This window comes from Ruditapes philippinarum, unplaced genomic scaffold (assembly GCF_026571515.1).
Source record: "Ruditapes philippinarum isolate M1 unplaced genomic scaffold, ASM2657151v2 ctg9777_1_1_1_1, whole genome shotgun sequence".
Taxonomy (NCBI): domain Eukaryota; kingdom Metazoa; phylum Mollusca; class Bivalvia; order Venerida; family Veneridae; genus Ruditapes; species Ruditapes philippinarum.
In genome coordinates this window covers 21,462-35,726 of record NW_026865103.1, presented here as the reverse complement: position 1 = coordinate 35,726, position 14,265 = coordinate 21,462, and the positions used below count along the sequence as shown (strand labels likewise).

At 31.8% G+C, this 14,265-nt stretch overlaps 1 protein-coding gene across 1 annotated transcript; it reads left to right on the top strand.

Annotated features, from left to right (window-relative positions):
• The first annotated feature begins 8,790 nt into the window (after positions 1-8,790).
• LOC132727824 (uncharacterized) lies at positions 8,791-11,867 on the top strand. Its single transcript, XM_060713410.1, has 3 exons — positions 8,791-9,416; positions 10,324-10,482; positions 11,168-11,867. The coding sequence occupies exons 1-3, from the start codon at positions 8,850-8,852 to the stop codon at positions 11,762-11,764; spliced, it is 1,323 nt and encodes a 440-aa protein (XP_060569393.1). The 5' UTR covers positions 8,791-8,849; the 3' UTR covers positions 11,765-11,867.
• Positions 11,868-14,265: the final 2,398 nt, after the last annotated feature.

The window sequence follows — 14,265 nt, the reverse complement described above, 5'->3', positions numbered from 1 at the left end:
TTCTTCTATGTTTTTCTTTTTCCCAAGGCTCCCAATTCACCGTTTCGGCATCATAATTACATCTAATAATAAAAATCCCCTTTAAAAATTCTTTTAAAAAATTCATAAATGGTGTTTTTCCATCATTCTTTTTGTTTTTTTGGGTTTTTTCCATCTCATCTTTCATCATCATCTTTTCCATCATCATCATATAAATATTCATCTCATTATTTTATTTTATTATTTTATTATTTTTTAATTATATTTTTTATTTTTATATCATAAAAATTTTTATCATAAATTTTCTCTTCTTCATAAATCATTTTTATTATTTTTTTTATTTTCCCTCCGGGCCCTGTTTTTTGATTACTCATCATTTAATGAATTAAAAGGTCGAACTTTATACGGGAAAAAAAAGAAAAAACAAAAAAATATGGGTTTAAATTAAAATGTTTATTTGAAAAATTTTAAAATGCTTTAAAAATGCCCAAAAATTTTAAAAAAGGTCTTTTTTCAAAATATGGGGTGAATTTTGTGCGCTTTTAAAAAAACAGGGGAAATAAAAAAGGCTAAATAGCGAACGTACCCCAAAATTTAAAATCCCAAAATTTGCAAATGCCCAAAAAAGTGGAAACAAAAAAAAATTTTGTTTGGATTTTTTTTAAAAAGATTTTACTATTTTTCTTTTATGATTTTAAAAATCATTTCCCCCCCTTTTTTGGGGACCCCTTTAAATTGTACAGGCTATTTGTTAGAAATTTGGGTTTGAAAAAATTTGATATTTAGTTTTATAAAATTTGGGTGGGGTTTTTAAAACGATTTCAACTTTTTTAAATTCCCGGGTTATTTCGTTTAAACCCCCGGAAAGGGCGGTTTTTGGGCCCAAGGTGGGGACCGGCCCGGGGGAAATTTTCGTCTATTATTTTCTATAGTAAATCGTAAATTTTTGGGGGTTTAAATTCGGATTCTAATGTTCTTAAAATTGAATTAAAATTACTGTTTTTAACTTTAAACATTAACCTATCTAAGTAAATGATGAAAAAAATTTTAATTTAAGGTTACCCATCTTTTTTTTTGGGAAATTTTTTCATTGGGTTTGTAAACTGTTTAAAATTCACCACTTTAAAATCCGGGACGGGCTGGGGGGTTAGTACTCTTTAACCCTTCCCCAACAAATGGTTCCTGGAAAAATACACAAAAAACAACTATATCTACGTTTATTCTTAAGTGTTATTTTCTCAATTGTTAAAATATACAACAAAATTAGACGCAAACGGAGCTCAATTACAATTTTAAGTTAACTTTGTACTTGTGTGTATGAACATAGCACTTGCCGTTCTTTACTGATTCCGTGTTAGCTCAATAAAATGCTGAATTGCGATATATGTTTATAATACTGTGCACCATACCATTTGAAGACGTAAAACTTGTATTCCCTGTCTATTGTAAAACAGTTATTTTGTTTGTTACTCATGGATAGATTTTGTGATGAGGACAAAAGATGTATAAGCACTAATATAATGAACATATTTAGGACATAGAAGATTGTACACACACAGTCACACTTGTGGAATTAAAGTCTTTGATATGTTACCACTATTTGATTATATCAAATAATATTTAATTCCCTCCTTAACACATCCTCTCCTCCATGACAAATCTGAATGAAATTATTTAAAACGTTTAAAAACATACCTATAACTAAAGTTGCTGCTTTCAGCTTCTAAAGCACGTGTAAAATGGGTTAGCCAAAAGTCATAAGACGTAAGTCACAAATCAAAAGTCGAAAGTCAAAAGTAAAGTATCCGTAAGTCGAAACGCAAAAGTGACCCTCCAAGGCTTCCATAATATGATTATATTTATAGTTAAAATTCATTTTACATTAAAATTTATGATATATACTAAAAATAAAAGAAAATTCCAATATCGATACATGTTTCTAATATAATAGGTTAGCCATCTACTTTTTTCAGAAATCTTCATTCTGTTATAACACAGCTTAAATTCACCTCTTTAAAAACTCCTGCCTGCTGGTGGGTGGTACATCTTTAATCATTCCGCCAATAAATGAGATCCTGGAGAATAACAAAAAGAAAACTTTTAAAGTCATCATATAACACACAAAAACTACACATATGCAATATATATACTTTTATTATGACCAATCTAACTAGAGATGACTGAAATTGGGCCACTTCAAATTTTAAAGAACTACTTTCTAGACTACAACGGGTTGGGTCTAATTCCGTACAGGGTTAAGACCTAAATGAATCCAAAATTTAAGTTAAGCCAAACTTTATACTTAGTTCCTAGTAAATTAGTGTTATACAAGGACAATCATATAGGTTTGACATGTCTCTAACAAATTACATTAATGCAGTACAATTTCTTAAAATATGAAACTTCAGGCGAAAAAGCAGCCTCGGCCAATAAAATTTTACTCAAAAATTTATATCACAAATTCTGCCATATCTTTTGATTTTGTCAGTTGATTTTCTTCGAATAAAGTTTCCCGTCTAACGTCCTTTAGTTCTTTTTTATGAAAGAATAAGCCCTTATTGCTTTAAAATTGTAATATAAACTCCATTTACTTTAATGAGAGCATGAAATTTTGGGTTGAAATACAAGATATCACAATTAAATGTGCTTTTTCACAACTTTTTCTTTAAATAATGCAATAAAACTTACTGATTATGATTTTTATCTATATACCACGGTAAATAAAATAAAGTACCAAGATATATACCCTACATTGTTTGCTTAAGATATCAATAAAGACAAACAGAGGTAATCTTAAGTTTAGCAATGAGGTTACCATATCGCCATGGGCTATGTCACCTGACAAAGTAAGATTAGCCAATTTCACACAAATAAGGCTAAAAAATGATGGCACATACTGTCTACCACTTTAAATCATTGAGAAGTCTTAAAATAGTCAAAATTAGATAAATTTTCTCCTGATATACATCATATCTACCAAATGTTGCCCGAGCATTTGGAGTCGTTGCCGTCAATAGCTGAAGTTTCAAACTAGACATAAGTTATTACCTTCTCAACGTGTCCTGACAAATCTGCTGCCAAACTGAGCTGATTGAGTTCTTCCATAGATCTTTACCAGGATAAGGTAAGGTCCTGTACTCAAACCCCGGCTTTGGTAACTGCATGGCCTGAAAAAAATGCAACACTAGTACATGTCGAAGGAAATAATAAGAGGCATTTATGCTGTAATTCTGATATCTAAAAAAAGAAAAAAACAATTCTTAATTAATCAATGGCTTGATTTGCTAAATCACACAGGAGGGCTTAAATATTGTGTGCTTTAAAAAATGCATTCCTGCATGGAAATAGCAGTCTAGACATTATAAACCAAACATAATTAACTGCTGTAGCAGCTGCTTCAACAACAACAACAACAGCAACAACAACAAAAAAAATCACATCAACTGTGTTATTTTAAATGAGCCAATTATCCATAAACTACACTGTTTAATGACTAGAAAATCTTTTGTGTGTATATATTACAATGTATTAGCAAATGCATTTTGCAACTCAGCAAAACATCAAGTTTCACTACACTGAAAATGCCTATATACTCGTACTTCCAGCATGTAAATCACATTTGTCCTGTTCAATTGTCAGTTCTGCTTCATTGAAATACAATACAATAGTAAATATGTACAATCTGATTACTACAGCATCAATACTTTGCTGAAACATAAGTGCATATAATGTGTGGTCCATATGAGCAATAGGCTACTATGGTGCTTGTTCGAAACCAATGGCCGTTGCTTCTAGGGACCCCAACGGGTTGGGTCTAATTCCGTACCGGGTTGAGAACAGATGCAACCACTCACAACTCAATTGTACGCATCTTACACAAACGGTCGCACACAAACAAAAACACAAGTGAATCGTTATAATTGTCATTGCATGACAGTTGCTGCAGTGACATAAAAATGATCATAAGCGCCGCACTAAGCATTAGATAACATCGCTTTCTGAAATGGTGGCTGTTGATATTATAAGGATGATTATGTGTAGCTTTTACGACTCCATAAATATGGTATTGCACGGCCATGCATATATTTTGACGTGAAGTCATATTCGTTATATAAACATAGCGCTAAATAATAGCGTAATGCTAGTACTATTGGCGGGTCAATGAAAAAAAGGTCTTTTTCACTTCAATTGGCCTTTAATTTTGTTATGAGATAAATAGAATATCGAATTATTATACGTTTAATATTTGATTAATTAAACTCGTTGAATAAAATAATATTATGCTCGCCATAGGATTGCAAAACATAATTTTGTTAGACTCATTCAATAAATTCAGCATTAATCTTACACTCATTCAATATCCTCTATATAACATGCTTCAATGCTGAAAAGACATTTAAAAGATACAGACTTGGGGTAGCCCCGACAAATAGAAACCATTCAAGCTGCAGTTCTTTACCTGGTGAACTCTGAAAAAATAATCTTGTTTAATGAAAAGTTATTAAATGTTGATGAAACAAAGTATCCAGGAACTGATCATAAATAATTCATGCGATATTTATATTTATTGCATACGTATATTCATATAAATGGTTTTGTTGGTGTATTTGATAGTCCGCGTAACCCCAAGAAAGGATCTGCATATGGTCTTGATTTGGTTAAATTTCCCTTTCAATATCATGGTGCCTGTGGACAAAACAAAAACGGTCCAGGACTGTTTAGCTATAGCTTTTATAAATAAAACATTCAATGCATATGGTAATCACTAGAATGAGCGCGCTCTTCACTAAACTCCATAAAACATGAAGTATTAAAAAAAAGTCACGTGGCAAAGGCACCGTGAATATGTTCAGATGTCCTTCCTTTCTGTTGTGCTCATCTGTATTTTACTCAATTTATCTCAATATATAGGTAGACAATGGAAATTGTACTCAATATATCTCAATATATAGGTAGACAATGAAGCAACGTCTAAGCACTGTTAGCTGTGTTTCTGCTAAGCTTAAAATAAGCCTTTACAGAATAATGATGACAAGAATAGTATAAATGGCTGCAACCAAAATGTCTTTTCGAAGATGACCAGACTACCATTTACTTGTGTCCATTTAGAATAATACTTAAAATCATAACTATCTTATATACATATTAAAATTATTATATTAAGGTTATTATCGGACGAGTAAACGGCTGTCAGATCTATATTGGACAAGGAGATAGCCGCGTATGATATAGCTTTTGTAGCTGTCCAATTGAATAAGTGTTGTAATGATCCCTTCATTTTGTACTTTATGGAACTTTGAAATGAAAAATGCTGTATGGGATACAATATGGATTTGATGAAGTTTTTGGACTCTGTAAATGGAAACGCGGCTCAAGTGATAAGATAAGATCCGATAATGATGTTTATTGGAACATCATGTGGTTCAAACGCTGAAAGTGCATCGTTCATATTTTATAAGGTGTGAAATAAATAATATAATTATTTAATATCTGATTGTTTAACACGTTACGGTTAAGAAACAAAATACAATGCATTACATAAATTATATACATATCATAAAAGTATACAGGCAAAGAGACCGACTAGCGTATTACGGTGTTTACTAAAATGACCTTTCAACAGTAAAGCACATTTATGAGACTGTAATACAGGCAACAACAGTGTTTTCAGTAACATATGCTGCAGATTCCGGGATACGTTTATTTTGGGTCAGAATCTCGATTTTGAGACATGACTGTTTAGGTCATAACCGGCAGAGATATTGCCAAAAACTAATTCATTGGGATCTTCTCAGCTTGCCTTCATATGAAAGATAGAGAAAAAAGAAAAGTGCAATTAATTGTTAATTGTATTTTTTTTTCGTGTTCTTTGGAATAATAATAAAATTCTTCCGACGGTGTCTCTTTCCTTCTTTACAACTCATTGATTTATGTTTGTCATGGAACATTTCTCAATTCAAATAACATAACTTCATTTAAATTGATTAATGTAATGATGTACCTTTAAAATAACTTTGGTTTGAGTAGTGTTTGCTTAGCCATTTTCAATGAAATAAAACGAAAATGTGTTTGTCTTTCATGAATCCGAATATGCTAAATATCACACACCGAAGTGCAGTGTATGTATGTAATCTATGCATAATGAGTTCATAATATACGCACTTAATGAGTGCATAATATACGCACTTATGAAAATATTTCAGTTTTCTCTAAATGTAACTAATGAAATTTCAGCGTTTGTACCTTGTGATCTAACAATTCATTGTATCATAGTTTGGAGACCTTTCTGTTGAAAATGTGTCAGGGTTAAATCGTATACATATACATGCACAGTGCGTTAACTGGAGTGCGGGTATTAGTTACCCGCACTCCCGAGCATGCCCATTGATTGGCTCATTTTTGCTGGGGTTTACATATTGTGACGGCAGTGAAAGTGAAATCGACAGAAATGTCATATTTAGATGCTCGTTCATTGGTTCATTTTTGCCGGGGTTTCATATTGTAACAACAGGGAACGTGTTTTTATGTTTGACTATGATACAAAAGAGAAAGAACACCAAAACACTCGGTAATCTGATTAATACTCGGGGGGCTACGCCCCCTCGTACAAATCAGATAACCTCGTGTTTCGGTGCTCTTTCTATTACCTATTGGTGTTATCATTTCAAATAAATACATATGAAATAACTATTGTACGATTTGTAACACATGTTATTATACTGTATAAGTTTAACCTTTATTACACTATTGGCAAGTTTGTTTAAAGGCACATAATGCCTCAGAAATGAATAAATGTTTACTTCTTTAGAAAAGGCCTATATGAACTTAATAACGTTTAAATAATGGTTTTAAAGCTATTACATTCTTGTTGCTTGAGTAAAGCAGCACTAAATGTGAGCTGATTTGTCATTTAGGTAGCAAAATGTAAACAAAGAAGTATTTTGACTTCCATACAGAATACCAAATCATTATACCAAAAGCAACAAAGAGAAAAATGGTTCAGGCCATTGACCAATAAATAACTATTTGTAAACTGTACGTACACCAAAAATGAAAGGACTTTGATAAATAAAATAAGAGCAGTAATGAAGCATACTGGGCTTTTAATTTCATTGTTAAACGCCCAATCATTACGAAAAACATTTCATTTTATAAGTAATTCTTTGCACGTATTTTCAAACAACAATGCGCCAAAATGACGCCATTCTCACGGTGATCATTCATAAAGTGTGCCAAACAGACGCCATTGAAAAACACGTGACTTATCTGGCACCCCCGTGTTAGTTTTACGGAAACACATGACATGTATTTAGATCGAATTATCCGTCTTTCGGATGCCCGCCAATTTCCGGCAAACCCGGCAATCATCGTGACTGCGAAAATTGTCCGGATATTCTTTTTCGAACTGCAACATATGAAATAATTATCATGATTAAGTCCTAGTTAAAAGAGTAATGCTCTAAATCACTGTTTCCTAGTTACTCATGCATGTAACTGCTTCCAAGTTAAAGAACCACAGACGGCATAAGACTTTTCAGTAGAGTTAGGGCAAAATACCACACAATAGTGACAGGACTATAGATTATATATGTATATCGTTTAATTCCAGTAATTTTAAAGGCAACGTACCTGTAAAACTTTTCCACTCTTTTCAATTCTCCTCACTACACTACTCGCGCAGGTACGAATTAATAATCACCATCATCCCGATATGTTATATATTGTGCGAAATATTTGAAATCTTGTAAACACACTTTTATTTGTATCTGTTTAAATATAACTAACAAATACGAATTATAAGTATCATGTCAAATATAAATTTCCTTCAACATAGGCTGTTACTTTTATTAACAGTTATTTGATAACAATTATTGATTTATTTTATAAATGGGGGCCGACAAATAAAATGATGGAAACGTCAACTAAATAGCAACACATATAGGGGGGTTAGTATACGTTTCCGTACATTTCAGTAAAATTCTTATGACATCAAACATAAATATAGATCATTTACTGGCATTGCCATTGGCAATGTCACTTGAGTTACAAATAAAATAAACCAGGACTTATTCCATCTCAAGCAATGGTATGGACAAGGTTAACAGGTCGTTAGTATGTACACACTGATCAATCCTTTTACAGATTGGTCTCCACAAAAGACCATAACTTTAGTCAAATTTACTGTCTGATTTATGGACCTTGAATAGTTGGTTTTAACATATTTATTCAACAAAACATTTAACAAGTGAACAATATTTACAAAGTACATTTTGGGATTGGGCAGAAAGCTATAAAGCTTATAAATGTCCTCTCCCTTGAATAGTTATATCCTAATATGATCCTTACAACATGTATCAAGTTAAAGTGAATTTCTTAAGTAGTTTACAAGATTTATGCTGCATGTACAATTTTAGCCAGAATTTTTCTAAGTTTAAGAAATTCATTTAAATAGTGTAAACTGATTGTTTAATTATCTCGTGACTACACCATACTATATCGTGCTCACGACTTAGAAACTCGTGGCCACGGCATAATATCTTGTGCGCGCAAGAATAGATAAATAAAAAACGCACATGTCACGTATGTGTCATCTTATTTCTGCCTAAATTGAGATCACTTTTAAAAGTTATATTATGAAAACAATTGCATTTATTAATAATTCAAGACACGGTGTATATAAAACCTGAGCTTTTTATTATTGACATATCTAAAGTACAATATATATTGTATTACAACTTTACATGAATATACTAAATAATCCCTCTTTAAATTTTATAATATTCTTAAATATTTTACTTTTTTTCAGCTCTGGGTCGGAGTTTACAAGACACACCAGTGCTTTAATTGGGAAATATAAAAGTTTGCAAGCAATGGCTTCATATAGCCCTAAATTGTTAGAAAAGAAATACAATAACTGGGTAAAAGCTCAGTTAGCTGTGTTCTTTACTAAAGAAGGAGTTGAATCTTTTGTTTGTAATGAAATTAAACAATTTCAATTAAAATGTTTAAATTATATATGCTACTCAAATGGCTTACTTAGTGGGACTTCTTGTTCAGTTTGCTGTACTGAAAATCTTGTAAAGTGTCCTACAAATAGAATATGTAATGTTTGGCGTGGGAAATGTGCGTATCATCGAAATGTCACAACACGGTACAATTCTTTTGGCTGTCCTAACAAGATATGTGATAACTTCAAAACTGAAATACAGAATGCACATAGGTACAACGGCCCGTCGTACAAAAATAGTGATGCTACCCAGTGGTGCAGTAATTTTTGGGAAGTAGCAAAGTGCTTCATGCCCCCAGATGGATACAAAGAAAAGGCATCTGCATCAGAAACAGACTTTAATGGTATCATTAGTGTTATCCTTAATTACAAAGACTTCCAGGGGAAAATACGTGAAAACCTCAACAATAAAACAAATTTGTTTGAAGAGGTAAACAATATTTCGAAACTATTTATGAAGACTTATGTTTAGTACTTGGTAATAAAACAAACGTTAATATATTTGTTTGAACTAAGGAATTTATCACTACGATATGATATATATAATTAATTAAGATTTTATTATGCTTTCTTGGTAAAATGTAGTAGTCTAGTAAGGATTGAATTTTTACTATTACTTAACAGTTTGCTAGTTTACAGTATATTTCATAACCTACTTAGTATAAAGCTAGATATTTGCTGAAAATATTATAGGTTTTTAATTATTGCTTTACAGTTTAAAGGAACTCCACTGAGATTCATATACCTAAAAACATGATATTTAAAAAACTAACGAATATCAAAAGAACACTTAAAGTGAACAAATCTGCAAAGATGACAAAAAGTTTACTCAGAAATGAATTGGAAATCGATTTTATGTACAATTCTTAGTCGGTTTTGAGCGTAAAGCGTTCAACGCTATTCATTTTTTGGTCCTTTTATATTGTAAAAATGATCATTCTGGAAAAACGGAGAGACGGAATAACTGAAAATATGCACCAAAATAACTGGTCCAGACCGTCATGAATTGGTACAAAAGCCTTGGAAAAATATTTCCAGTCCTGCCATGTCAAAATATCTCAGTGGTGTCCCTTTAAGCTGCATGCCTCAAGATGAGCCAAAAAATCAAGAATATCAAACTTAAGAAAAAAAATCAACATATAAGTTATAATTTACATGTTATGTATATTATGTACACTTAGATATTAGTTTTGCACTATTTATTACCATACTTGTTCTGTTTGACAAATGCAGTACTTACGGCTAATTATAAATTGTATGTATTCTTTAGATTTTTTTTCGATATAGCGTTATAGCCTGTAAAATGTTTAGATGAAAATAGTTAATTTTTTGACCAGGCAAGAGAAATTGGAAGAAATGTTCGACATTCATCAAAACTTGAAGTAGAGGATTCAGATCTACAGAAATACTTCAAATTATTACAGCAACTGCTTTCTGACCCTGTGTATTTAGCTACAGACACGCATGCGCAGAAAGCTAATCAGAAACTTATACAGGTGATTTAACTATTTTAACATTTAAATACGTTAAACATTTCATCGTATGATTAGAACACAATATTTCGTGTGTAATTTACTTAAAAGTGTATAAATCTAATTTAATGATCTTTATTGTATATTTCAACATATCATAGAAAAACACAATTCCTCTTAAGTTATGGTCGATTTTCATAAGCGTAACATAGAATGCCTGTTGTTTGCTGACCACGTGCGTAAACACAATAAAATATGGTTTGTTGTTAATGAATGTTCACCGTTTTGCAATAGCTCGTAAGGAAATATACAAACACTTTTTTCATAAAAAGAAATGAAATTTTATAACCTAGGAAGACTTTTCAAATGACCTCCGATAGATGCAAATTATAGTCAGAATACTCAATTAAATACACGACAATAGTTGTTCTATGCTGAAGATTTATACTTGTTTCAAAATGTTTTGTTTGTAAACAAACCTGATTACGCCCTTGTGACTATTACGCGACAGTAACTTTGTTTACTACAATTAGCAAAGTTTTGGTTCATACCTTTTAAACTTTGACAAACATTGCACACACATTTGTTACAAAAATGCAGTAGATTCAATATATCTTTTAATTGTACATTTTATGATTAATTGATCTTAAATTCTGGTGTACTAGTATATTAATTGATATTTTATTTTTTATGGTATTTATAATTACAGTTAGAAAATGACACGCTAGTTATTGGGAAAGATGAAATAAGGAAAGTACTAGACGATGTGGCAACAGTACTTCAAGACAAGATGAAGGCTGGATTAGATGATCAATATGACAAAATTAAACTAGATTTGATAAGAAGAAAACAAGAAGATCTTCTATGTCTCGAGTCTAAAACTGCCGAGGGAATGACACAGATACAAGATAAAACAGATGCTTCTGTGAAAAGATTAAATGACGAAAGGAACAAAGAAGTTGATACAATTCATAAACAAGGAGATAAAGAACGAACAGACCTGACTGAATTAGGAGAGACGTTACAAAAAGAACTGAAAACAGCAAATAAATCCGAGAGAGAAGAACAATATCTATCTCTTAAATCTAAAACTGCTGAGGGTATGACACAGATACAAGATAAGACAAATGCTTCTGTTAAAAGATTAAATGACGAAAGGGGCAAAGAAATTGATACAATTCATAAACAAGCAGATAAAGAACGAACAGACCTGGCGGAATTAGGAGAGACGCTACAAAAAGAACTGAAAACAGCAAGTAAAGCCGAGAAAGAAGAACAGTATATTGATTTAACACAAAGTAAGTGATATAACTTTGTCAAAATATTTTATTACATGACTTCATGTTTTCCATGTGTTTTACTATTACGATTTTTTTTCATTTCCGAGTCCAAAATGTCCATATCAAAACCATACTGCACTCGAAGTTATTGTATCTGCAATATACATTCTTGCTATACTAAGACACTAGCATTGTTAATCTTAGGTACCATCTTTAATTTAATGTCTTTTAATGTAAAATTAAAGAGTTAAGTACCATACTTATTTTAGCCAATATATATCAAATGTTGCAAAATAGTTGAATATCACTTTATTTTCACTATAAATAATCTGTATTTCGCTTGTATATTATATATATATTTATATTATACCTCATTTGCATACGCCCTTTTATAATTAATATGACGTCATCCGGTCCATAAAACGCATACAGACCGGAGGCGGTCCATAATTCTTATATGAACTGGATGACGTCATATTAAATCTTAAAGTTCGTTTTTTGCCTGTTTAATTTGATTTACAAATATTGAATAACAAAAAGAAGTGCATGATTTTTTTTGCTGTATCGCTTGAAAATAATAATAATAATTCCGACTAGGGTTTGAAATATTTCACAACCTGAACAAATAAATTATTATTTGAAAGTAAATTATAGTAAAAATGTCAGCAACAAAAGGGATAAAATGATTTAGATTCGGTATAATATAACATATAAAACATGGCCTTTCGGGCAAAATGCAAGATTACGGACTGGTTGGTCAGACCTCGGAAGGTATATGTCTCTCAGCTGCGCTTCGGGCCATATATCTTCCTCAGTCTGACCAACTAGTCCGTAAACTTGCATATTGCCCTCAAGGCCATGTATCATTTATTAAATATATTTATTTCTACGGGAAGAAAATTTAAGCAAATTTGGCGCTTACGCTTGTAAAATTAGTCTGACGTCTTGACGTCATGTCCTGTAAATTTCAAACTTGTCACAGTGAAGACCTCCCTTGGCAGAATTGTAATCACTGCCTTCAAAGACGTCACATGATGATGAAAGTCACATAACGTAACGTCGAAATTCAAATGAACATATCGACCGTTACATAGATAAAGGATATTCATTTTTTTCTATAAATACATGATTTATTTTCATAGAGTGGTATAAAAATTAATATTTCATGAGTGGCAGTAGCCACAATTTTCATGCCACAAGATGAAAATAAATCATGTATTTATAGAAAAAACTTGAATTTTCTGTTTTTTTTTTATACATTTTTCTCTTTTTTGCGATAATATTTGAAAGACTTTCCCTTAAATTTTGTGTACTGGCAGAATTTAAAAGAAAAAAGTCCGGCAAGACACCACTGAAAATACGGAAAATATGTGTTTACAGTGAAAATACGGAAAATGAAAATACACATTTTATTTCATCAATATTTCTCAATATTTCATTTACAAGTATATAATAAAAATTCTTACGTCATTTTCCATTTTCTGTTTTATTCATAACTTTGTTTTTACGTTCCTTCGTTATATTTTATCACAAAATTATCAAGAGTACAAAATAATGACAAATAAATTCTAAAGCTAAAAAATATAAAATATAAAAATATTGATTAAATGTTTGTGATGGCAGAGATCTCTTTACTGATAAGGGGAGATCACTGCGTAGGAAATTGCGGTTGTTTCCCTCTATCAATCGGAACATCCTCGGCTATTATCTATAATAACCTCGTAAAAAAACGGATTGAAAGTAGTTCTTCCATGTGGTTTCAGATGTAAACAGAAACAGAGATAATGAAAAACGAATGTATATATTTGACATCCAACAGAAAAGTAATATCTGTTTTGGTGCTCTTATAATTGAAAATATGTCTGAAAACAATGTGTAATTTAAATATGCCCACTAAATGACAACAGGTGGGTTTTTTGTACTTTCGGTTTCTACAACCATTATAACAAATATACATGTTAAATTTCTTAGCGTATGTAAGACCGAAATTCCGCACCCGATCTGTGTTTTTCGAGGTCCTTTTCCGAAGACTGACGGAAAGGGCCGAAAAGTTGCGATTAAACCTCTATGCCTACCAAATGAAATTATGTCAGCCGAGGACATTGAATTACGCACTGTCGTCAATTTTGTGTGGGACTGAAACTTTCACCGAACAAAGCACTTAAAAAGATAGAAAATTCGGAAACATTGCCTACTGGTAGAAAGACACTTGTGTATATAAATGGCATGAGCGGTTAAGAGAAGGGAGAAATCCGTGTATGATGACGAAAGAACTTGTTGGCCGACATTTACAGTTACTGTTCGAAACACAGCCTTATTGGAAGAACTGGTTGGCCGACGTTTACAGTTATAGTGTTGTGTTAGAAACACAACCTTAGTGAAAGAACTGGTTGGCCGACGTTTACAGTTAGTGTTGGAAACATAACCTTAGTGAAAAAACTTGTTTGCCGACGTTTACAGTAAGTGTTGGAAACACAGCCTTAGTGAAGGAAATGGTTGGTCACCGTTTACAGTTACTGTTTGAAAC